Source organism: Rousettus aegyptiacus, unplaced genomic scaffold, assembly GCF_014176215.1.
Source record: "Rousettus aegyptiacus isolate mRouAeg1 unplaced genomic scaffold, mRouAeg1.p scaffold_m13_p_15, whole genome shotgun sequence".
Taxonomy (NCBI): Eukaryota; Metazoa; Chordata; class Mammalia; order Chiroptera; family Pteropodidae; genus Rousettus; species Rousettus aegyptiacus.
The window spans coordinates 51,124,142-51,149,817 of NW_023416290.1; the positions used below are offsets into that span (position 1 = coordinate 51,124,142).

Sequence of the window (25,676 nt, forward strand, 5' to 3'; positions counted from 1 at the left end):
CTCCCAGGTCTGCTCTCCCGAGTGCTCAACGCCCCACTCCTACCTGTTCACTCGAGGAGGGCAGTTTGTGAGGGTCCATGGTCAGGCTTTTCAGATCTTCCGATATGGTCTGAAGGTGAGTTATTTCCCCCAGCATTGAGATCTCTTCTTCCTGAAGGACGGAAATTCGCAACGTGTTATCCTCCTGAGTGACTCACTTCACCGTTCTGGGCTGACTGTTTTTATCAGGGTCACTGTGTAACCCTTTTGACTTTCCACAACTGGAGCATCCTTGCTCAAGGCACTATCGGCCCTTCCTTTTGGGAGATGCAAGGGACAAAGAAACCTGCCGTTAGCACGGAGTGGCCTGTGTTTCCTGGACAGTGGCGGACCAAAGCCAAAGCAAACGTGTGGCCCTTCCCTGCAGTGTCTGGGGGGCTAGCGGGTTGGCTCGGGCGCCCGCCTGGGGTTCTCACGTTGCTGGGGCACAGCCCCCTCTGCGGGCGGAGGCTCTCCTCTGAAGTCACTCAGCTTCGAGAGATGACACGATTTGGAGATATTTTGGTCCAGATCTGATAGATCTTTGAGACAGCACATGTATGTTCAACAGAGATTAACTGCTCCCCCCCCCCGCCCACTTTCTTTCCTGTTTTTTTCCCATCAGTTTAATAAATGGCGATGTCGGGAAGACAGAACTATGGAAGAACTTGTCATTCACTTTACCAAAGTGCTGAGCTGGGGCTGTGGGCTCAGGCGAGGAGGGCCCACGGAAAAGCACCGTGCCCAGGGGAACAACTCACACTCCAGCACTTTGCTGGGGTGGAGGTCCCCAGTGGAAGTTCTCGATTACGGTATGCAAATGATTTGCTTAAAAAAATAAGCTGGATTTGATTCATTGAAGTTCTTCCCATATTCATCTCAGTCACTCCCTGGTACTCAGCTTGGTCAGTGGGTCTCAAAGTCACCAGGAGGGCTTACTTCAAACACAGGTGACTGGGTCCCCATGCCCCAGAGTTTGGGATTCAGTAGGTGTGAACTGGGCTGGAGACTCTGCATTCCTCAGCAGTCCTCAGGTGACTAGGAAGCACAGCTTGAGAACCACTCTGCCAGGCCCTCCTCCTCTGGGGAGCGACTGGCCCTAAGAACCGTGAAGACGCAGTGAGCAGGTGGCCACCAGCACCTCGCAGAGCAGCGCTGGCCCAGGGAAGTGGTTAACAGATCATGATTCCTGACACGGCAGATTCCCAACGGCTCGACGACGGACAGATAAATAAAGGAGGTAAATAAATAAGGAAAGCCTCCTCTCAACTGGCCCTTCTGGAGCTCTGGAACGGTCCACTAACTTACAATCACTGGCCGCAGCATTGAGATGAAGGTGCAGAACCGGCCCCGTTCTTCGATCAAAGCCTTCCGGACAGCCTGCTTCTCGGTTTCTTCCAACAACAGGTACTTATCGTTGACATCTTGGAGAGCGCTGTCCAACTGAGGCTGGATGTCACCTCTCCCTGCAAACAGAACAGAGACCCAGGTGTGGCTTGCTGAAACACCAGCTCCTCAAACAACTGCCCCTCTTCCCTGAGGTCCTTGCTGGAGCGGAAACCACAATTTTCTGAGCTTAAAAACATTGTTTATTTATACTCAGAGAGAATTTAAGGTGGCTGTTTTTCTAGGACCAGCCATTTCCAATTTCCAGTGTCTGAAGGGCACACTGATCCTGGTTTATTCCTGACAAGAAAGATCCCTGGGGTGGCTCCTTCCGACTTGCCTTCTGCCAACACATCCCCGGGACATGGCAGCCAGACCGTATTCTTTCCTCTTAGAAGACTCCGAAGAGGCTAAGGGACAGATGAGGTGACGGCCCGCGGATGGCTCCAAACACAGGCATGAGCTAGCGGGGTCAGCCTGAATCAAAGAGCCTCTGTTTAGACAGCAGTTTCTGTCCCTGAGGACAGCGGTGGCAAGTGTCCGCAATCCTGGCTCTGCAGGGGCCCTGGCACTCCTGGAAGTTAGTTTAACTCCCAGTGGCGAGTCCTGAATGCCCTTCTCATAAAACAAGGCCAGCGATGAAACCTACAGCAGATGACCGCTGGTGACACCCGAGGGTGGAGTCACGGGGCCAGGTCCACAGACCCCCGATATGGGGGACAACCACTTCTAGTTTAAGGTAGGGTGTGAACCTTTTAGGTGGCTCTGGACCTCGCTCAGCGAGCTGTCTCACAATGAGGGTTTTACGAGAACACCCCGCAGCCGCCCTCTGCGCACGGGCCGCACCTGTCTCGCTACGGAAGCAGAGTCGCTGTGATGAGGACTCTACGGCCCGGCACTTACGCTCTGGCCCTGCAGAGAAAAGTCCGCTGTGCTAGAAGGTAAACGCGGGCAAACGGGCCGTGTAGGGGGGAACGGTGACTGTAAGTCTGATCTGCGGGTGAGGACGAGAGGGTGACCACCCGGGACACCGGCTCGAGGGCTTCCACGCTGGGCGCCCCCCGCAGGGGCTTCGTCTAGTCACGGAGCCAGAGGACGGACGGGTTCTAAGCTCCTTCGAGGCAGGCACTGGGACTGGCGAGGCCCGCCCCCGGCACAATGACGAGCGCATGCAGCAAGTGCTCAATACGCGTTCAATTGTTTTGCACACAGAATATTAGGGCTGGAGGGTCATCCAAGCCAAGCTGCTCGTGTTCTAGTTGGGGCCAAGGCCGAGAGAGGGTGAGGGTCGTGTCCAGGGTCAGTCAGGGAAGTGCAGGGAGCTGGGGCGGAGCCCACACAGCCAGACCCCACCGTCCCCTCCCTGCTCGGCCCCTCCCTGCCTCCTCGAGCGGATGGATGAATTCCACTGGCCTCCTACGAAGGCACCTGGCCAGCCACCATTTACCCCTCTCCTCAGAATCACACAGAGAACTTCAAATGTAACACATCGCTTGGTTTGAAAAAGAAAAAGATCAGGAAAAATTGCCTTGAATGTAGGAATATGTTCCATATTCCCCTTCATAAGAAGATGAGAAAGCTTAATTTGGAGCAAGAGGCCAGGCCTCAAGAACAGCCCAACAGAAGAGGATTTTATTAGGGAAAAGTCATTTCTGAGGCAAGGATTAAGTTCTAAGTCTGCGTAAAGGGAAAATCACGTGGGGGTTAAAGGTCATGCTTGAAAACGCCTTGGATGGCCCGTAAGTGCAGCCCACACTCTGAATGCCTAACGCACTAGTCGGGGGAGAAGGTGTGCAGGATGAGCTCAGTGGGCAGCACCGAATGCCGCGGAGGGGCTTCATCCAGCAACTGCGCCGAGCTAGAACTCGCCATTCGGGAAGCTTCCCGGTGCTTTCAAGGTGACCCCCTCGCCCGTTCCTCCACCTGGTCACCACCTCTGGATAATTCCAGCAGCTCCCCTCGGCTCTCCACTGCGGCTTTAGCTTCTCCCATGAGGACGCAGAGGGAGTCACGCCGCACGCTACCCTGGCCACCACACCACAGGTTTCGCGAGTCGTCAGTGGACAGGAAGCCTTGTCAAGCATTCTCCCGTTCTCCCTGGGGGGTCTGCTGAGGGTAGGGGGTGTGACACCCACGACCCCATGGGCACGAGCCCCAGGAGGGCAGGCTGGGGTGTCACGCGCCCTATGAGAACTGCGGGTTTTCTCTCCCTGTTTTAAAATGCCAGCTTGTGCACCTGCATCCATGCATGCCCAGGGTGTGCATGACGCCGCCTTCCCGCACTGCAGCTCTCGAATGCTGTCCACGCTGCCTGTTCTATGACCCCGCAACACAGCGTGGCGTCTCGGGCCCTGCGGGGGGAGGCCGCATGGCGTAGGGCTGGTCTGGAGGCCTTCCTCAAGTCTCCCAATCGCCTCGATAATGTTCTAACAAAGTATGGAGGGCTGCGGACCACGGAGGATGCTCCCGGCTTCAGTGGGGGAGGGCGGGGGAGACGGCAGGTTAAAATGCGTCTTGCCTGACCAAAGCCGCCAGGATGTGCTTTGACTGTGGCAGCGATTTGTTATAATCAGTCAGTAACTATAAGAAATTGGAAAAATGTGCATCTTTACTTCTTTTCACAAGTTATGTCTATCTGTAATTAATAACACTAACTTTTTAAAATACATCTACGTAGAGGGCGTGGTGGCTAGAACCCAGTGCTATCTAATCTCATAAATATAAAATCAAATTATTCTTTAATTACAGGAAAGTTTTTTAAAAATATGTATTATGTTATAATTAAAGGACTTTCAAATTGTAGTATTCTAAAATAAGTATAATCTGCAAAGACTGCTGTAATTACAGTCCCAGTGAGTACGGTTCCACTCAGGATGGATCGTAACCTAAAACCCCAATGTGTTTGGGTTATGATTATTTCTTAGATTCACTAACATAACGTATAATTATGTTTGTGAAACGACGACTGTGGAAGAAACGACTCCACGTCCCAGCCTGGAGCGCCGGCTTTCGGGGACACTCGTCGCTTCGGGTTGGGCCTCTTGCCAGCCATTGCCAAGGGTCACCGCCGACGCCTCCAGCGCCGCGTGGTCCAGCCGGCCCAGCTCCCGCACGGGCTCGATTCCGTCCTCGTGCTTCCCCTCTGCTGTTGACAGCCTCACTGGGCCATCCTGATCTCGATGGCCCCTAATATGTCACCCCGCTCGCATTTAGACCAGCTTGGCCAGAGCAGCCTCAAATCACGTTCAAAATGCAAATAATATTGCTTCTTGGCGACAGCTCCTGTTTCTTCAGAGAAAAGTGCAACGTCCCTAACATGGCCCGCCCCGCGAGGCGTGCGAGGGTCACCCCTCCACCTGACGCCGTGCTCTCCCTGGACGGCATTCTCCCCTCTGCCCTCCTCTCCGCGGCGCGGGCCCTCTCCGGGGTCTGGCTGCACCCCACCCGCCCGGCCCGGCGGCCCCACAGGCCTCGGTCCGGCAAGCCCTCCCGGAAATCTCTCAGGATGCCTTTCCTCGAGCTCCAAAGTTCCTTACACGCCTCCTTCAAACACTCCTCCTGGTACTAACCTCATCCTTATTTCTCTAGTTCTCTGAGTGATGTCAGTCTCCCCCACTGGCGAGGAAGCCCCCCGAGGGTTTCTGCTCGGCCCTGCACCTTCTCGCCAGCACACCTGCCTGGAAGACAGGTACTCAGACATCTGAGAATGAATGCGGCACAGCTAGAACATCTCGACCTGAGTTTGCTCGCCAGCCTCAACCATCAAGCCCTTAAACGGCCTAACACTGTAAAACTGGCGAGTTCCAGGACCGCCAAGCCACCCAAAGGAGGGAGGAGGTGCCGTGAACGGGCTTTCCAGATAAAATTCCCGAGCAATGAGCTGCTTGTGACCTTTTCCATAGAATCTAAGCCGTCTCGGTCTGGAGAATTTTTTTTCCACCGCCCGTTTCCAACTCTTGGTCGTATTCGTGCTGGAGAATTCTTGAGGAACAAAAGCCAGGATCCCTTTACTCCCTGAGGGGAAATCACGAGATTATTCTTTTTACAGAAAATACTCTTGGATACAAGTAATGGGTATGGTGTCATGAGCCAAAGTAGGACCCTTAAAAGAGAAAAATTTGATTAAAAAAAAAAAATTAAGGAGGGAGAGTTCACAAAGCTTCCTGGGATGAGATGATGATCCCACATCTACCCAACATTTACACTTTATTTTCTCCAATCTTCGCATAATGTTCAAGGCAGGAATTAATATGCACTTTGGACAGAGGGCCAAACAGACTGAGAACGGGCAACGCGGCTTGCGCAGGGCCACCGGGCCAGGGCAGGGCAGAGCCAGACTCCAAGCGCAGGTCTTCCTTGTCATGCTCACAGCAAACATGAACCCTGGGAACAAGGGAGCTGAAAAGGTTCTACATGGCAACCGCCCAATCGAAAAGCCAGCCGAGTGCGATTAGCACTCTCTGGAGCCTCCCGGCTTCTTCACACGCACCCTGCAGCCCACGCCGGAGCCTCACGGCGGAGCGAGGCAGCCGCCGCTCTCAGGCTACGGGGTTTCCAAGGAGGACAAACCCGGGACACGCTGGGCCAGCCTGCTGCCAGAAAAACAACCAGCGTCACTTCTTTTCCTGAGACAGATGTGTGAGGAAGCTGTTAGAACCCCACAAAATGACTTCCATCTGGCCCTGACACGCGAATGCTGTACTTCACTCTAAGATGCCCATTTTTCATATGTTTACACCTCGCAGCTCAAGATGCGCCCTACAATTAATGGTGTGTCATCATAGTTTAATCAGAATGATTATTTTTTCTTTTTTTGTCATTCAGAAAATAGCAGTCTGTTTTATAACCGATGGCACCTTAGAGTCCATGAAATGTGGGATGTACATACTGAAATACAGGATGTAAATTCAGAAAGGGGCTTGCAAGGTGAGGCTGGAGGTCAGGATTTGAAATGGAAAACTCCCTTTTCCAACTAAAAGACAGCCTTCCTTATTATCCCTATTATCCCTAAATCCTGTTCTACTTAATGCCCTGTAGTAGTTTTTGATTGGCTCCCCAAAGTGAAAACAACCAGAAATCAAGAGATTTGATAAGAGCGGAGGCTTTTTGACGTACACATTTTCAAACAAAACCAATTTCTGTGATCCTTTCAACATGTCGTGCCTCAGTTTCCACTCATGTGTGAGCTGTGAACAATGGTCCCTAATGCACCTAACTGTTGTGAGACCAAATGAACTCATTCATGCGGAGCCTTCGGCACAACACCCAGCACGAGGTGAGTGCAGAGTGACAGGTGGGTGAGCACCTGGTGAGTACTAGGTGTCATCGGCGGCCTCACGGCGTCTCTCAAGTTATCCTCCTAACACTGGGCTCCTCGGCTGGGGACAGTGTGCAGGGCACAGGAAGCAGGGCACAGTGTACAGTGTTTCTGAAACATGAGCTTTCAGTTAGAGGTCCTCTCTGATCTATATAGATTTGAAAGGTCCCATAATCCTTTCGCTAAAGGAGGGAGTTTCATCAGCAAGATAAGCTAGTCCTGTCTATCAAAGCAAAGAATAAGATGAGACGGCTCAGAGCATAAGGAGAAACTGTCCCAGGCCGACCTGTGGCTCGCCATGCCACGCCCCGCATCCCGAATGGAGCATCCTTGTGCTGCCGAGACGACTCCTCCTCTGTGGTCTGCACCTGCCACCTGGCTGTCTCTCACATTACAGCTCTTGAACCCATTCGCCTCTCTCTGTCCCTGGGAACACTTCCCTGAGCCCTGGCCACTGTCATTTCTTACCTGAACAAAAGCCACTTGCTAACTTGGTGTGTCCAGTCTGACCACTATCTAATCCAAATATACAACACTGTTGTGGAAGAATTTTCTAGAACCCAAGATGTTTTCAAGGGCTTCAACATAGTCCTGACAGTCTCTAATGTGCTACAAAGGCCATGACTGGGTCCCTACTCACCTCCACCTCCACCTAGGCCCGCACCTGGGGAAGACGGAGGCACTGTTCACACTGTGTAAAGCCTCAAACTACAGCACGATCTTCCACCTCCCTGGGGCTTGGGGGGCAGGGAGAATGGGGAGTGCCTGCTTAAAAGGCAGGGGGTGACGTCACTGCTCTGAAATGTACTCTAAAATGGTGAGTTTTATCACAATAAGCAAAAAAGTGGCTGTCTTACCTGCCTTCCAAAAGGTATGCTAAAAACTGCCCAAGCTGTTTCATAGTCATGACATCGAGGAACGAAAAGGGTCATCATTTTTAAAGCTGGGGAACAACTAGCCCAATGTCATCATGAGGGGAAGTCGAGGCAGAGCCGTGTCCCCCGCGACAGCGGCTGTCCTGGCCCCGCCTGTCGGGGAAGACCTGCGACCTGCGGGGCTGGCAGATGACAGAATCCAGTCCAAACAGCGCTTTGGAGCGGTGCGGTACCAATGCTCAGAGGACACTCAGGCAAGGAAACCGCACGGGTGCCTCGGGGACAGGCCTTTGCAGGACAGGGACAGCGCAAGACGCCAAACGCGGCTTGAAGGTTTAGTAGCAAAATCAGCCACGGAACGAGGTGCGACATTCAGTCAAGAAGAATCATTCTGATTATTGACTTTGAAGATCTGATACCTTTGCAATGAACCATTTCACAAACTCTGCTGAAAAAAGAAATACTTCGATTTTTTAAAAATGAATTCTTGGTTTTGAGAAGAACTCAATGGTCCTGGGGGAGGGGGAGGGGCAGGACACACACTTAAGGATCTTTTGCAAGCTTAATAAAACCAGATCTGATTTGGGAATTATTTTAAGGGGTTATTTACTGTAGCTCCACATGATTTGATTGTGACAAATACACATATACATACATATATATATATATATATATATATATACCCACTTAGATATATATGTATTTATAAACATATTTTATTTCCCGTGGAAAGGAGGACTTAAATCACTCTGTATTTCTTCTTCCCAGGAGTCTAATACTGAATTAGGATGATGCAAAGGCTTTTAGAATGTTGTGCTAACCCGTTAAAGGGCCGAACATTGAAGCAAGAAAATGATTGAAAGACACACACACACCATTTTCTGAAAATCATGGAAAATTAAGTAGGCACCATTGATTGTTCTGAGCCGGCAGGAGAACCTGGGCCACTAGCAAAGGTCTGGACAACCACGGAAAGCCCACGGCAAGGACCACACCGGGACCGGCCACCAGGGAGTCGGGATGGCACTTACCGAGAGCATCCACTGGCAGGGGGCGGACGGTGAGGAAGTGCAGGATACACAATTGCCACAAAAAGGAAAATAATAAAGTCAAACTGGTATTCGAGGAGCAGCCGTCCCTTTCTTTCACGAGCTAGACAGTCCACGGCCTGCCAACGAGCTTACATGGAGGCGCTTAAACCCACACCCACGCTGCCTTCCCTGACTCACTGATAAATGTTCTCATCTAAACAGAAACCTCTCCAGCTAGTAATCGCCGCCCCCTGGAGAATGCAGGAGGTTGTTTTTTTTTTGTTGTTGTTGTTGTTTTTAAAAGACAGATGAAGAACACATTCCTCTAAGAAGCCAATTAAGATGCTTTACCAAGAAAACCTTTCAAGTGTAATTTCTTGTACCTTGAAAAGTAACTAGGAAACCCGAGGACACAGAGTTTAACTGGGGTGGAAACAAACAAACACAAAAATTAAGGAATTTAACATTTTTAGTATCAAAGCAAATGATACGCTAGTCTGGACCCCTGTGAGTCTGTGTATTAGGCTTTGCAGTATCTGGTGAAAAATGACAGACTCAACTATTTAAATGTCAGGCTTAAGGGTTAACATACTAAAAATGTTCCAAGTCTCTCTCTCTCGAAGGAAGTCGCTGAAAAACTTGTAGTTACAGACTGACACAGAAGGCTGTACCATAATTAATTTTTAAATTTAAATTAATAACGACATGAGAAATAAGGCTGATGACTCTGCACGATACGGTGACTAAAGGAGGGAGACAAAGTTTATCTACCTCCAAACCTCTTCCTTCCCCAGGTGGGTTGCGGCCAACTCCAGAACCCCAAAGGCCATCGGCTGACATCGAGCAGCAGCGAGAGGGCTCAAGAGACTCCACTCAGAGAGGGGGGCTTCTGGGTCAGTCCCGCACCACCTTTCTACCTTCCCGCCTGTCCCCTCACCTGTCAACGAGGCTGTCTCCGCTCTGCGCCCCTGACCCCGTGCACTGGCCTAGAACTGCCACAGCGTGGAGATGTCTCTCCAGCCCCCAACTCCCCGTCTGGTGCTGACTCTCAGACGCGTTCCCATAAGCCTGCCTTCCACAAAAACAGGTACATGCACCTGCAGCTGGAACGTATGCGAGTTGCTCTACAGTGATTCTGAGATAAAGCCCAACCCCAAACAACAAAAAAAAATGTATTTTTGATGGTAATATTTAAATACCACACATTAAGAATGAGCACTTTCCATATAACAGAAAAAAAGAGCCAGAGAAAGAATGTGACAAAAGGTGATATCTATGGAGTGAGAATTAAGGTAAATTACACAAAAATTACACCCCGATATGTGTCGGCCTATGTCAAGGGCAGTGCTAAAGCCATGCTTAAAGGCACAAGGCCACCTGAAATTTTGAGTCAGAATTTTTTTAGATCGGAGATTATAGTTTTCGAAAAAGGCATGGCAGAAAGCTACTTGATAACTTCCTGAAAACATATTAAAAGGGAAGTGATTATTTAGCTGCATAAATCAGATTCAGTTCCATCAGGACAGAAAAAGAAAAAAGAAAAAAAATGTATCCAGAGCATTCATCCATGCTACTACGGGTGTAAATCTCAGAGGACTGCTAACCCTTCATAATCTAGGAAGCTACCCACTGTGGACAGGGAACAAAAGGAGAGGCTTCTAGCAAAACGGGAAACTTCAGCTAACCAGACTCAAATTAACTGGAATCCTCAGATGACTGGATTTCTTCTGGCCCGCAACCTGCAGCGTTTCTAGCCCTTTCTCAGGCCACATATCTAGGAGAGCAGGCTGCCTCAAACGCTCGCTCAGAAAGATGGCTCTGGTCCCTTCTCAAAGGCTCCAGTCACCCCAGAAACACACAAATAAGGAGCATTGGATAAAAAAAAAAAATGCACTTGTGTATTTCATAAAAAAAAGTTTTTGTTTGTTTGTTTGTTTTTTTAATACAGGAAATAAATAAAAACTGTTTCCTGGAGTAACTAGAACATCATCTGGAACATTCCACGCTACTGATCCAACGGGGCTCGTAGATGTCAGCACACCATCATGGCCACCTTGTCTGGAAAGGACATGGTACCTGAGACCGCTAGATATATGGCTGCGGCTGAAAACACGGACACTTCGGAAGCCACTGATCACAGCCTCCATTCTCTCTGCCGTCAGGCCCCGGGTCCCCGAGAAACCTCACAGCTCCACGCCAGTTATTCCCGCGTCTCAGGACCAGGAGCCTCTCCTCCTGTTACATAGTCTAGCGCCCAACATGTCCTGAATCTTTCTATCTGGCGCCTTAAAAGGGAGCTCATTATCCTCTCTGGGCAGCCTGAGCCAGCGCTGGGCAACTGTAATTGCCAGAAACTTCCTTTTGTGTTGCACTCCGATCAACCTATCGGGCTTCTCCAATAGGTCCAAATTCTGCTAATTGGACAATGCCAGTGACTTTGAGTGACAGATGGGGACTGTTTCTGCCTCCATGCAGGATTCAGATAAAAGGATTATCACTGCAGCCAAAAACGTAAAGCCTCTGAAAAGAGAAGTCCGGAAGAAGGAAAAATAGCGACTGTTCCTTACCTCATCCTTGTCACCAAACTCCCAAACCTTTTCAAGCCCTAAGCGTCTTCCCTGGACCCTCCCTCTAAACTCATAATCTCTCCTATCTCAAAGCTGCCAAGGTGTCAATTAGGTGGAATTCAGCTCAAATTTTTACCAGCCTGTGCTTCCATGGGGCCTCAGATTCGCTGAACTACGGTAGCAGTTTTATTTACAAACATTTACCGCTAGACTCACTAAAATGTTACTGACCACAAACCCTATCACTTGCCAGATGCTTGCTCCCTTGTTAGATAGAAGGTATTTCTGAAGCACCAAGACCAGGCAAATGCATCCAAAAGAAATGACGAACAGAAAACCTGATCGTGGGTGAAAACTCTCGAAATGGTCTCACGGTTTTTATAAAAACTGGATGGAACATTTTTTTAGAAATGCCAAAGCTTGAAAACTTTGAGCCATCCTCATCCTCACTCCTTTTGCACTGAACCGCTCCATCTCTCCAACTGTATTTTCTTTCAAGTCTAAACAATAACAGCTTGTTTAGGAAAGAGGAAATTTCGTTTTGGGGATTTCTACCTAAAAAGATCCTTGTCCCAAATAAACGCCAAACTTTTCCCAAGGAGTGGCCCGAGGGGAAAAAGTCCATTTTACCAGTTGCGATGCAGCAAATTAAAAAACTTCGTATCAAGAATAGTCTAGAAGGAATGTCACCTTCTCAAGTTCAAGGGAAGGTCCCTACATTTTAGGTCTCTGTAAAATGTTACGAATACTTGCAGGGTAGAGGTAGCGAGATGTTTCTCTTCAAACTCCCAGTCCATGCTGGAGCAGGCACACTGGGTCACCGGTCTGACAGAGACCTGGTTTGTGAGTGACAGTAAGCGGGGAGACGGAAGGAGGGGTCTGCTGCTGGAGCCTGGTTCTCCTCATCGAGCCCCCACCCTCATGGACACCATGAAAAATCTCCCTGTGAGCAGTGACTCCTGGCTCCCACGGCAGCCACTTCTAACATCCTCACAAGACTTAATAAAGGGTTTAGGAGATTATAGGCTATGAAAGATGGAGGAGAAAATTACATAATTTCTGTAATGATTAAAACAGGACATTTGCATAAAGGCTTTTGTGCGTGATCCCAAGTCTTCCAAGGAATTTATAGGTTTCATTATAACGCACGGTGGGTATGCCAACTGTCAAATTTCGGAGACAAAGGTCAGGGAAGGAGGAGTCAAGTACAACTTCGCAAGGGCCTCAAATCGATAGCTAGTCTGCACTTGAGAACTTTAATTCAGATGGATTCTACTCGTTCCTATCTGTTCTCCAGGGCCATCGCACGTAAGCAAGCGCAAATCGAACACTTTCTGCTTCAAAGACAAATCCAGCAGGTGCTCGTTTTCCCAAAGGGACACTATGGACCGCAGAACCCATGGAGTTACCTTTTTTTGCTTTCTTCTGCAGTTTCAGGGTGTCCGAGGACTTCTTTTTTATTTCTTGGCGAGCCTTTTTATATTCTAAGAGGAAGCAGAACATTGACTCATTTTACCACTTTGCTCAACAGAAAGTATTTTTGGTACTTTCATCACAGAAAGCATAAACTGTGACACGCAGTAAGTAGCTTTATGGGACTATCCTGATAAAAATCGCATGAAGACAAAATGCAGTGTGGCCTCTCCATACAGCATTCATTCACACCAGCTTTGAGGAAAGTCATCATTTGGGAATATTTTACTAAAAATGAGAACTTCACAATTTCTCAGCTTAAGTATGAGGAAATATTTTCTATGTTATCTACTTTCCCAAGGCCCAGATCTCCTGAAAAAGGACCCACGTGGCAGACACAGGACGGGTGTAAAACTCAGGGAAGAACACCGCCGGCCACAGCACGGGGAGGACCGGGGAGAGACCGGCTGCTGGCTCACGTTCACGCCGAGGCTGGCCACTGGGGACCCCAGGGAGGGACCGCCCCCGTGCGCCACGTGCCCACCCCGTCGCCACCAACCACTTCCTCTCACTGCGACTCCCCCATTTCCGCTGTTACCTCCATCATCCAGACGCGGACATCTAAAAGGACAGTCACCTCGGGCGCTTCTCTCCTCGTGTTTGCTTAGTGGCCAGCTCGGCCAGTTCACTCACGAGTATTCCCTACGTCTCCCCCGCCGCCCTCAGCCTACAGAGGTCTTATTCATCTGGTCCTGGAAATGCAGGTCGGCAAACCCTTTCTTTCTAGTTTTATACACTCAGATCTGCCCACATGCTGACTCTCCTCAGCACTTACTGGGTTGTATGGTCCTTGGAGCAATGGCCAGCACCCCCAACCTTTGGCACCAGGAAAACCAACAAGGGGTGGTGTCTGTCTGGGCCATTCTATCCCCAGACCCTGGCGCATGAAGTACTGAGGCTCACTGGTTCAAGGCAGAGAGAATGGCCATTTCCGGGCAAGGAGACCCAAGGTTAGCTCGTATCATTAAAGGTTTAGTTTTCAAAAAGTACTGACATGGCTTAAGTATGGAGCTTTGGCAGTTAAGCCTGGTATTACAATTCCATTTTAACTCAGCCGATCAAAATTAATGCCATGGAACCATCAGGCTATCAGTTGCTGAGTGACATCTCATGCCCAAACACCAGCTCCGAATCTTGCCATGAAATCACTTTCGACTCCTTATCCTCAAACACTGAAACGCTTACAGGAGACGCAGGGACATAGGGGCCCTTGGGTGACACAAGTAAACCCGGCGGCGGCACTGGGCAGCTTCCGGCAACGCCCGGCAGCCTGCGCTTCTCGGGGCGCCGCTGTGCGTCGGACGGTCTGCCCTGGTACCTTTTGCGTGGTCTTTATCCAGCTGGTTGGCCACTTTTTTCCATTCTTCCATCTGTTCTTGAAGTGGGTTTATCAGGCAGTCGATTAAAGCGCTTTTACCGAAAAGAGAAAGAGAAGGAAAAATTAAACAGATACATTCTGTTGTCAAGATTTACATTTGGTTGTCAAAACACAGCTACATCACGATTACCTGAAGCAAGATTGGGCAGCATCCTAAGCCCAAGTTCACTTCCCAATCCCCTGATTTTGTAACAACCTTGTTTTCAGGATGCGTTTCAATGACTGTTAAGAAGCCGGAAACGTGACTGGTGGGAGTGACCTCTCTTCTCATGAGCCTGTTTATATTCCGGTGCTCCCATTAACAAGCAAGGATGCAGACAAGTGGGGTCACCTTCCGGCTGCACAACGGAACGATCCGAGCCCAGGCCTGGCTGTCCCTGGCTACGTTCTGTCACCTCCCACCACACCGTGCCTCCCGTGGTGGCCCTGCCAGGAGCGCCAGGGGCGTTCCACTTCAGCGGCAGAGCGGTGTGAAACAGCCGAGTCACGCTGACCTGCGTGGAAGAGCGTCCATTCTCGCTGGAGCACTGGTGGCTCTCCCCATGCCGGCCACTGGCCTTTCTACCCACTCCGGAGGCTGGTAAGGCAGACCGGAGGCTGGCCGTGTGGAGGGTCTACGAGCGACCGCCGCCCTCCTGGTGGGTCTGCAGGCCGCAGGCCAGGAGCAGGACAGCAGAGCACAGCCCCTGCCCAGTGCTGCGGCTGCTCCGGGGTGCGGGGGGATCCCGAAGCAGGTGCGGGCTCCATGAGGGCAGGGCCCCAGGCCGTCTGTGGCCCGCTGTATCCCCGGAGCCCAGACCAGGGCCTGGCACACAGCAGATGCCCAACGAACGCTCGTTCGCCGAGGGAGCAGTGATGGGCTATGATGATGGCTGGGTTGTGGGGATTCAGACAGGAAACCAGCGCCGGGCATGGCGGCTTACGCCGCCTGTGCCACACGGCACTGCTTCCTGCACTGGGCTGGCCTTCAGCCAGGGAGTCCGAGATCTGGGGAAAGACGCTCCTCACCTCGAAAACTGCCGCAGCTTGGCCTCGATGCTCCGGTGCCTCATGCACATCCTGGTGAGGGCGGAGCCAATCTCCCTCGTGCCGCCTGGAAGGCAAGAGAGGCGAAGCTGAGGGTGGCAGGCAGCTCAGAAGGGCCGGAACATCGAAGGGATGAGAGGGTTTTAAAACGAGCCGGACTTCAGCGTGTGGGACGCTTCGGCTACTGTCTCCGAGGCGTCTCCGCACGCGGATGCGTGTGCCCACACACGAGCAGGTGGACACACACGTACGGCAACGTAGGCTCATGTAATCACTTAAACAAAAGTTACCTTTACCGTATATCATACCCTGCAATATTTTCTATACTGTTTTTTTTTTAAATGATGATTGTGACCACGAAATTGATTTCACAACCCACTAGTGGGTCAAGGACCTGCAGTCTGGAAAACACTTTCCAAGGAAGATAATCAAAATAGTATCTGATATTTAGGGAAAAGCTACAGTTGTTCCCCTCCCCTCCCCCCATCTTCTAGCAAAAATAATCTTAGTTATTTAGAATGGTTAATAAAGGCACTCCAGCTAAATATTTCAAAGCACATACAGGTTTTTCAGAGACTAGGAAGGCTAAAGCAAAATGAAGCAACAGAGTATTTTTAACGGGTTTAAGTAACACTAGTGAAAAAAGGTTCATAAGCTCAGCAAATACTAAAACGAACTGCGATACAAGTCTGCCTTTCCCCAAATTCTTGTCATACTTGTCCCTCCGGGCGCACCCTTTTCTAAGATCACTTTTGAAGCTCCCTTCCTTCCCCCTCTTGGAAACCATGCTTGAATCAGCATTTACTTGGGAGCGGGGGCGGGGGGACGAATTGCAGCCACAGATGGCGATTCTGCACTGAGCGCTGGACGGCGCAACTGGAAATGTTATGAAAACACTAGGCTCGTGAAGTCGGGGCGGGGGGGGGGGGAGTATCAAATAAAGCTCTGTTTTTTAAAAGAGGAGGCCTTCGAGGGAAAGCTGCCGGGATTTACGGCAGGTTTAACCAAGCCGACAGGAGGCAAACTACCCGCCTCCCCCCACCCCCTGCCGCCCCAGTGCTGGCGACATTGTCCCGGTCGGGTCGTGTGTTCCCTTCAGCCGTCTCTTCTAGAGATGCCAATGTGTGGTTTCAGCTCCATCTGTTTTCCATCTTATTCTGCAAAACTAACAGGTGTCCAGGGCCAAAAAAATGTACTAATAATCGTGCTATATAATATACGTTAATATTTCTACATTTTATTTCAGTCTGAATAGAGAAGCTTGTTCAGAGCTCTTTGCCCACTCCTCCAAAACAGGGTTAACTTGACCTTAACACCCCTGACCTGTGAGCAGGACGACTCCTTGCTGGGGGGCCGTCCTGCGCATTGTACCACGTTTGGCAGAATCCTCAGCCTTTGCCGACTAGAGGTCATGGGCAGCTCCCCCAGTGTGTGACATCCAAAATGTGTTCTCTGGGGAATAACGGCAACCCTCCCCCCTCCACGGTCACCCCACTCCCGGTTAAGAGGCACCGCTGTACAAGAGCCTGAGCAGGACCTAGAAGCCGCCTGAGGCTGACTGCTTAAACGGCGGGAAGTCTGAAAAAATGCTGCCCTTAGCTCCGGCACCTCCAGCCACTGGGGCGTGAGCTGACTGACCACCTTCAGCACAGCCAACTGCCGCTGCTCACACCTGTCCGCCAGGGAAAACCAGTAGAGGGCGCTGTTCCCACACGAGGGGCTCACCATCCCTGCTGCTCGTCAGGTTCTCTTCAACTTTTACTGCCTTCCAAGCGAGGATGAGGAACATTTTATCCCAGGGGAAAGAGCTCCAATTTCTCTTGGGCTTTCATTTGATTAAAAGTTAATAACATGGCCATGCAAAGAAACTGGCACACTCGCTCACTGCTGGAAGGGATGGATGGTAAACTGGTACTTTTCTGGAGGAAAATTAGGCGGCATCTATCAGGAAAAGTCTCAAAAAACATGACTCCTCCTTGGCCCAGCAATTCTACGCCTACAAATTTAACCTGAGGAAATAATTAAGGATGAGAGCAAATCCTTACCTATGAGGCTAGTCATGAAAATGTTGTTTACAATGGCAAAGACCAGAAATGATATCTCATTAGAGAGACTGGGTTAAATGCACATGCAACACAGCCCCGGAACGGAAGAGCATGCCTCCACCTAAAACGCTGCAGGGTGGTGTATTAGGGTCATGGGACGGTGAGTCACTTGGATAGAGCCGAGGACATGCAGGGGCCTGGGACACGTGCCTGGGGCCTGGGAATAAATGCATGAGTTCAATTAATCCTCGCGACACTCCCAGGTGTGCTGGTACAACCATGATTCCCATTTTATAGAAAAGGAAAGTTCCTTATGTAATTTGTTCAAGGTCACATTGCTAGTAGGTAGGATTCGGCCCCAGGTTGAACCTCCAGAGTGTCATGCATTTAACCACTCGGCATATGGCACTCCTTACAGACCAGGGGAGCTGGGAGGGGACAGAGCCAGGAGCCTAGAACACTCCGCTAAATTTATCTATCTACACACTATTAGGGGTGTTAGGGCTTCACAGCCCACCTCTCGGATTGTGGTTCTTAGCCTACAACCGTCAAACCGGTACCAGGATATTGAGCTCTGGCCCCTGCTCGGTGACTACAGAGAGCTAAGTGATAGAGGCTGCTTCGCTGACAATCTATGCCTCAGTTTCCTCGAGAAAGAATCCTGCGGCTGGAAAAGAGCGCCTCGCGGCTCGGTTCCCTCATCCTTGCTCTCTCTCTGCGTCCTCATTTCTGTCACTTTCCCTAGATGGCCACGGGTCGTTTATCATCCCCAGAAGGCCCACGCCTGTCAGAGCTGTGGAATGATAACGAGCAGTTTCCGAACAGGCTGCGTGAGCTCCACACTGTGCTTCTGCCGCACAGGAAACCGTGACGGAGAGGAAACGAAGGACCGCAAAGAAAATGACCGAACGGCAGCGTGTCTGTCCAGCTGGGCATGAGGGCAGGAGACCGGCAGATGACATCCTCCATGGACCCCGAGACCCATCCCTTAGAATTACTGCTGATCTTGGCAGCATGGGGCACCCTAAAAATAGCTCTCCCTCTCTCTCTCTGTAGATGTGCTGAACGACATCTTATGCTCTTCCTGACCCTTGCCAAAACTTAAAAAAAAAAAAATCAGCAGGTCTGAAAAAGCTTCAGAGGAAACTGGCTTGGGCTACAAAGACAGAGCAGACATCTGGAAGAGCTCCGATCTGACAGCGAGAATATTTATGGAAATCCAATGGCTGGTTGAGACACTCGGCGGCCTGTGAGTGAGGGCGAGATCTTGTCAGATTCTGCATACCCTGTGCCCAGCAGGAGAGCAGACCACCGGGCCGGCTCTACCCGGAGGCAGGCCCAGGGGAGTGCGTTTATCTTTTGTTTAATCCATAAATATCTGTGTATCTTCTAAGTGCACACGATAGAAGATTCACAATTTCTTATTACACTAGAAAAGGTCTATCCTGATTCCAGGTCGGCCTAGAGAACCATGGTGTATGCGTTTCCGACTGCTGTGACTGTAATTGATTCGGTGACTTAAAGAAACACATATTTACTATTTTACAGTTATGGAAGTCAGAAGGCCAAAATCAGTTTCATCAGGCTGAAATCAAGGTTTGGAAAGGCTCCGCTCCTTCGGAAGGCTCTAGGGGAGGACTCAGTTCCCTTGCCTTTTCCGGCTTCTAGAGGCTGCCAATATTCCTTGGCTCGCAGCCCCTTCCTCCATCTCCAAGGCCAGCAATGTAGCATCTTTTCTCTTCCGTGACCTCTGCTTCTGACCTCACATCTTTTTCCTCTGATTCTGATCCTCTCCTCTTCTTACAAGAACCCTGTGACTGTACAGGACCCACCAGTATCATCTCTCTGTCTTCTTAAGTGAATCACATCTGCAAAGTCCCTTTGCCATGTGAGGTACCAGAGTCACAGGTTCCACGGATGAGGACATGAATATGTTTGGGGGTCATTATTCTGCCTACCAAAGATGCATGGGAATGGCTAATTTGGAGAGTACAGAGGGGCACTGTGGTTCAATCTCCGGCATCCTTTCATCCTCGGATGGTCAGTGTGGGCCAATGATCTAAATTTATCCCCTGTGGCAGTGGCTGGTTCACGGATGGGACCAACATGGGGAAAAGGTTGCTGGGGAGGACTGGGGAAAACTTCCCTGATCTTAAGAAAGACCCCACAGGATGTGGACATGAACTAGACTGCGCAGTAGCTGTAGTCGGCCATCAGTATGGCCTTGGGGACACATGCCTTACGACGAAGTCGATCCTATGGCAGAAGGCAGAAAGTGCCTGGGTCCCCAGTCACCTTGCTGAGCCACCAAATTAACACACCCAGAGCCTGCTCTTCCCCATTCCCCCCACGGGCCCAGGCTCCTGTTCTGCAAGAGCATACAAATCCTTATTTTTAAAGCCACAGATGTGGCTCTGCTTCTTGTCAGCCGAAAGAAGGAAGAAGGGTGCAATGTCCTCCCGGGGCACCCGGAATCGTCCTGCTGCTAAAAACACATGTCAGCCCGTCCCTTGCTACTGAGAGACACAGAAGTACTTAATGGCGAAACTCTTCATTCTTTTCATTGTGGTCTATGCAAGCACTTTCTCCCACAACGAGCAAAGATTCTTTTATAATAAAGTGGCACAGAATCAGTCAGTGATCTGAACTGGATGATCGGCAAAGAGACAATGAGTAGAAAGAAAGGGTAAGGGCCCAGAGGCCAGACTATCGAGGTGTGAATGCTGGGCCAGGATACTCTGTGCTTTCCGCATGAAGACATACATTCCCCCCACGTCTCCTGAGGGTTGTATTGGTTCCCTAGGGTTGTAGGGTTTTGTAACAAAGTACTCCACACCAAGTGGCTTAAAACCACCAAAATTTATCATTTTGCGGATCTGGTGACTAGAAGTCTGAAGTCAAGGTGTCAGCAGGGACTTGCTCCCTCTGAAACTACGGAGAAAGAATCCTTCCTCGCCTTCTCGTAGCTCTGGTGGGTACAGCGACCCTCGGCTCAAAGATGTGTCACTCCGGGCTCTGCCTCTGACCTCACGCGCGATCTCCCTGTGTGTGTGTCTTCACGTGAAACGCGCACACGCATCTGTGTGTGTGTGGCCAAACTTCTCTCGTCTTGTAAAGACATCAGTGGTATTGGATCAAGGCCCACGCTCCTAACCTTACCCCAACTTGGTCATGTCTGCAAAGACCTTATGTCCTAGTGAGGCCATAGTCACAGGAACCAGGGGTTAGGACTCAACATCTCTTTTTCGGGGGAGACAACGTACCCCGCCCACGATAAGTATCCATCTACCGTGCAGCAAGATTGAAAGGGATTCCCAAGATGATGAGGACAAGGGCCTGGCCCGTGAGAGGCTCAGTCAGGTGAGGGGGCGGGACACCTATGAAAAGGTACAGAGACCATTTCTGGAGCAACCCCACGAGGCAGGTATCGTTATTCCCATTTTATAAGCAGAAAAACTGGAGCTGAGGAGGCCTAAGGTCTTGCTGAGGGCCACCGGGCTGGGCAGCGGTAGGGCTGGGCTCCAAGCCCTGCTTCTACTGATACCGAAAGGCTCTTTCCTGCCATTACAAGCTGGAGACATTCCCAGCCGAGGACAAAGAGGCACATTAAAGTCACAAACAGAACAGAAACTGTTTAATGCCTATTTGGCGCAGATGTGGAGAAAGTAAGGAAAGGAGAGCCGCTGACCCTTCCCCCCGAAAGCCTGACATGATCGCACCCTTTGAATTGCCACTTGCCACGGTGGCTCTGCACAGAGAGACAGGACAGTGGCACCCAGCAAGTGGCACTGTCCCATCTCTCCATGTCACCTCGTTTGCAGGCAGCTTCCATCTCCCTACACAGCGGGGGGCTAGTGGCCAGGCCACTGTGGGGTCCGCAGTGTGCAGGTGGCCAGCAAAAGGCCAGCGCTGTCAGGACAGGCTTCTGCAGAGGGGGGGGATGGGCTGGAGGAAGCAAGACTGGAGAAGCGCTTGGGTCAAGCGCGCGGCTGCAGTAAGTCCCTGCGCCTCTCGGCGGCCCCTCCGAGGGCTCATATTGGAAGGCGAATTCGGAGGCAGGCAGGCCGGCTGGACAGGAGCGTGCTCTCGGACACCCCTGCAGGAGAGGCGTCCCAAGGGACAGGGTGACGCGGCAGGGCCGCTCGCCCTCGGCTCCGCCCGCGTGTCGGGCCAGGCCGCTCCTGGCGGCGGGGCCGTCCTGCGCACTGCGCGGCGTTCTGCAGCATCGCTGCCTCGGACGGCTGGGTGCCGGCAGCACTGCTCCTGCCGTGGTGACCGGAAGTGTCCGCAGATGTGGCCGAACGTCCTCCGGGCGCACGGCTGGCCCTGTGGAGAACCACTGGCCTAGGGGAGCACGTGTCCTTCCCTCACAAGGAGGGGTCTCCGATTCTGGAGCTGGGCTTTGGCAAGCCGCACCTGACACACTCAGCTGTGACAGCAGCAGCCCCCCCGACCCCCACGCGCACCGCAGCAGCTGTGAAGAGCGATTAGGCTCGCTGCCCACCCCATGCTTCGGAAGCACAGAGGTAATAGGCAACTCCTGCTCGCATCATGAAGAAAATATTCTGCCTGCCATTAAAGAAACATTCACTTCGAAACACACCAGCGACATTCCCCACAAAGTCAACAGGCACTGCGTCCCTCCCCTGCAGCCTGAGGGACACATTAACGCGACCAGAGGCAGCTTACGTTCAAGTACGAAATATCGGAAATAGTCCAACTACTAGGAAAAGGAGCCCGAGGGGCCCTCGTGAGGCCACGTCTCGGGCATGGACGACCCATTGTCCATGTGGTTAAGACAAACTCGTTCATGAGCCCGACAGGAACTTGAAGGGACAAGGGACAGGTGCACAAGAAAGCGACCTCAGACCTCTCGACAGCTCGTGGCTTCCATCCGGACACCGGCCGGTGATGCCCTGTCGGCCCCGGAGTCGGACACTACACAGGTGCCACGCAAGCCTAAGCCGGGCAGGTGCCCCCTCCTCACTGCACACCGTGTTGGCACTGCCTACTGCGCCCGCTTGGTTAAGAATTCAAAAGGTCTGGGAGAGGCGGCTGCGTGTGGTTCCCAGGCACACGACTACCGAACGTATCAAATACGACTGTACGTCCCCCCGTGACATATTTTCATTGGGAATCTTGTCCCCAAACTTATCTGTTTTATCCACACCGAATCTCACCTGTTGAAGCAAGCAACCCTCTGCCCTCCCCACTGAACTCCGAGAGAGTCCTGGGGCTTCCTAGCATCCGCACCCCATCCTCTCTGTCCTTCTTGACATACACGTGGGTGATACGCAGACCCCAAGCAGCCCGTAAGCAAGATGTCTGTGGCAGCGGAATTGTCTCCATGGCTCACCCAGGGTCTTGGCACAAGCGCCTTGCCATCTCTCGAATTAGCACGAGGGTCACAAGGAAAAGCAGTAGAGCCAAAGGGTGAAGAGCTCGGCTCTGAAGTCAGACAAGTAGATTTAAAGCTCAGCTTCTCCATCTGTCAGCTGTGTGACCTCGGCAAGGCCCTGACTTACTTAGACTAAAATGTTGTTGACTGTACTCTAAAAAATGAGTATGTCGACTGGTGTCGTGAGTTATCTTTGCTGCATTCATCGCACCCAAAAGGCATCATTCACAATTTCCAGTTTGGGCTTCTTGTGAAACGATCTGAACTCCTAGATCTTTTATAATTGTTGTCCTCGATCTTTTACAATTCCCTCATCCATATATCATTTGATGGTAATAATTTTTTTAAAAAGCAACTTACGTCTATCTTATTTTTCTAAACAGTCCACTTATTTTGTAGAAATAACCAATCTTGATGTGCATGATGTATCTAACTTATAATTAAATAACATCGGGATGGTCCATACAACTGGCATCTACAGGCCTTGGAGTACATAAGACTGACTTGAGGTTAAGCCTGCGACTCAGGCGGGGAAGTGTGTGGACCAGCCTCCCAGGTGTGAGCTGACCGAGGCAGGCGTTGGTGCATTTTAGCGAGAAAATAAGGAGCACTGGTTACCCCGGAGGGCTGACTCAGCGGGGCTCTGTCGTAGCCACGATCGGCCAAGTCCTACAGCAAGGCCGAGGTCAGAGCCACCCACTCGGGCCCGGTCGGAGCATCTGTCCACATCGACGTGCCGGCCACTGCATAACGGCCCTCAGTTCTCCGAGGAGCTGGCTAACGCGTACACGGAACGAAAGTTACCCGCACGAAGGACGGTTTCTGAGAAAGCCCGAATTGTTCCTTCTTCCCAGGCATCTCAGAAGACCGAAGGCCGAGAAGGAGCGGTCCACAGGGCCTGCCTGGGGAGGACGCGCTCACACCCGAACCGCTAGGCATCCACACAGCGGTCATCTGCTGGAACTCAAAGCTGTAGCACCGAGGTTCGTGGCCGACCTACGACGGGGAGCCTCGGGCCCTCGGTGCCCTGCGCCTTCAAACGGGCCGGCAGCTGCCCTTCGCTGAGCAGCTTTTAAAAGTGTCCCCAGAGTTCTAGAGCTCTCTGTGAAGGCACCTGGGTCGCCGGTCTCCTTCCAACAAAGAATGGCACGGGAAGTTCCCGGGGAACGCAGCGCTGGGGCCCGTCACGGGCCGCTCCGGGCCGCTTCTGCCACGGCCTCCGGCGCGCCGGAATCTCGCAGGCCCAGCCTACGAGGAGAGGGTGTCTCTCTCCTTCCTCTCGAGGCCCTGCTCTCAGAGGGCCCGGGAGTCTTGCGATGTCAGGTGGCTTTTCGCCCTGACGGCCAGCGGGAGGACGGCCCGGGCGTGGCGTCACAGAAGCTGCCTCAGCGTGCGTCAGCTGCCACTCCGGCCGGGCCAGGCCGGGCAGGCTGGACCCACCATCTGCCGGCCTGGGAGACGCCCGCGGCCACATGCCACACGGCGGACACGCCTCCGTGCACACGCGTGCGGCACGCCCGGCGAGCGAGCCGGCGCCCTGCTTCTGCCGCCCCGCCGGCGTGTCTCGGGACGCTTTCACATTACGACGTTAGTACACGGACCTCGAAAGGAGCGTGGCGGTGTCTCGAAACGGCCCCGGAGGGTCAGCCCGAATTCCCGTAAGGAAGAAGGTCCGGAAAAGCTTAACTCTGATGCCTTAGCTAACGATTATTTGGTCCGGGTGGCCGAGTCCAAAAGGCCACTAGGTGGACCCCTGTAGCCAGCCAACAGGATAATGGGTCGGGAAGGAGCCCCTGAGCACGCCAGGGGCACCAGCTGGACCTCAGCTGGAGGTGGGCACACCTGCTTGGGGCTCCATAAAGTGCATTCCGCAGGTCACCCCCAGGCTGGATGAAACGACCCCCCCCCCTCCTTTAAGAGAGATGATCTTGTGCCAGCTGGCATGCTGGAGAAGAGACAGGACAGCATTCTTACACTCAGCAAACACTGAGAAAGGCTGCGATGGGCGAACGACTGTGCCGTGAATGAAGGAGACGGCTCCTGCCCCCGCGAACATGCATCTCGCCTCAGCCGGGAAGCCACGGACTTTGAGGGCGAACCTCAGAGCTGGGAGGTGCCTCAGGAAACCCATGCGGCAAGCGGCCAGCGGTTCCTTGCTGCTCGGCGTCACGGTTCTGCCTTGGATTAGCAGAGAAGCTCCCGATGACCCCCCAGGAGTCCCGCCCGCGCTGTCATTTCTCTTGCTCAGGGAGACACGTCCCTGCTCCGCGCTGCATGTGTGGGGCAGCTGGCGCTCGTCAGGCGCACTGTCATTTTCGTTAAAGGTCGAAGAAGGCGCTCAGGATATTAAGACTATCAAATTAACAAACCATCTTCTGGCTTCATCAGCATTTTATTTTTATCCTGGGGCACGGGGAGATGGACAACTGGGAGAAGGTGGCATCGTTGGACGCCCTGAATTTGTTTTAACTACAGGCAGGGGAGGCAGGGAGGGAGGGAGGGAGGCATTAAATTCCTGGTATTAGTAGTTACCATACAGATCACCTACCACACACGTCCGCCGTGTAAATGCATACCACTCGGTGGAGACTCTAATCATCCTTGAATCACTGGAAAGTGGCCCAAATCCCCGTGTTAGCCCTGAGAATGGCTCCGAACTATCCAAACATTTTTGTATGTGCTGTTTAAATCACCTCAATGTTCTTGCAACAAAGATGCACTATGACTTCAAGGGAACTAACGGGGGAGAAAGAATAGTATTTTCAGCAGTGGATGGATCTGCCCCTTTGTCCTCATGGGATTCCGTGGCACAAAAGTGAAAAAACTTAAAAGATTTTCGAAAATAAACCTGTTGAGCTCCCAACGAAGGGAGCGTAACTTCCCTTTTGCAACAGTGGCAACCTCAACGACCCACTTCGATCCTGGAGGCCGGGGGAAAAAACACGCGGCGTTTCCCGTTCGAAAACACTGTGACACCAGCTACCATATGTGGCTGGGATGTGATGGCGATCCAGCTGGCGTTCATGGGGACAGCCAATACCGTGTGCTTAGCAATGCTGGGGAAGGTCGGCGACATGTTTTGGGAAGACACCTCTGTGCCCACACGCAGCAGGGTGGAAGATACTGCACACTGTTATCGGCCGACAATTTTTCAGCCAATCT

General features: G+C 51.8%; 1 protein-coding gene across 19 annotated transcripts in view; it reads right to left on the reverse strand.

Moving 5' to 3' along the window:
* MTSS1 (MTSS I-BAR domain containing 1) overlaps positions 1 to 25,676 on the reverse strand; it is a 140,279-nt gene that overhangs the window by 13,460 nt on the left and 101,143 nt on the right. For 12 of the 19 annotated variants that reach the window (XM_016166405.2, XM_016166400.2, XM_016166411.2 and 9 more), the window contains exons 4-9: positions 15,054 to 15,138; positions 13,986 to 14,077; positions 12,604 to 12,678; positions 8,628 to 8,639; positions 1,327 to 1,484; positions 44 to 151 (exon numbers count right to left, since the gene is read on the reverse strand). In XM_016166405.2, coding sequence (XP_016021891.1) covers positions 44 to 151; positions 1,327 to 1,484; positions 8,628 to 8,639; positions 12,604 to 12,678; positions 13,986 to 14,077; positions 15,054 to 15,138 — 530 coding nt within the window. The remainder of the gene's footprint in view (positions 1 to 43; positions 152 to 1,326; positions 1,485 to 8,627; positions 8,640 to 12,603; positions 12,679 to 13,985; positions 14,078 to 15,053; positions 15,139 to 25,676) is intronic. The other 7 variants (XM_016166406.2, XM_016166401.2, XM_036233011.1 and 4 more) reach the window with 1 other exon arrangement.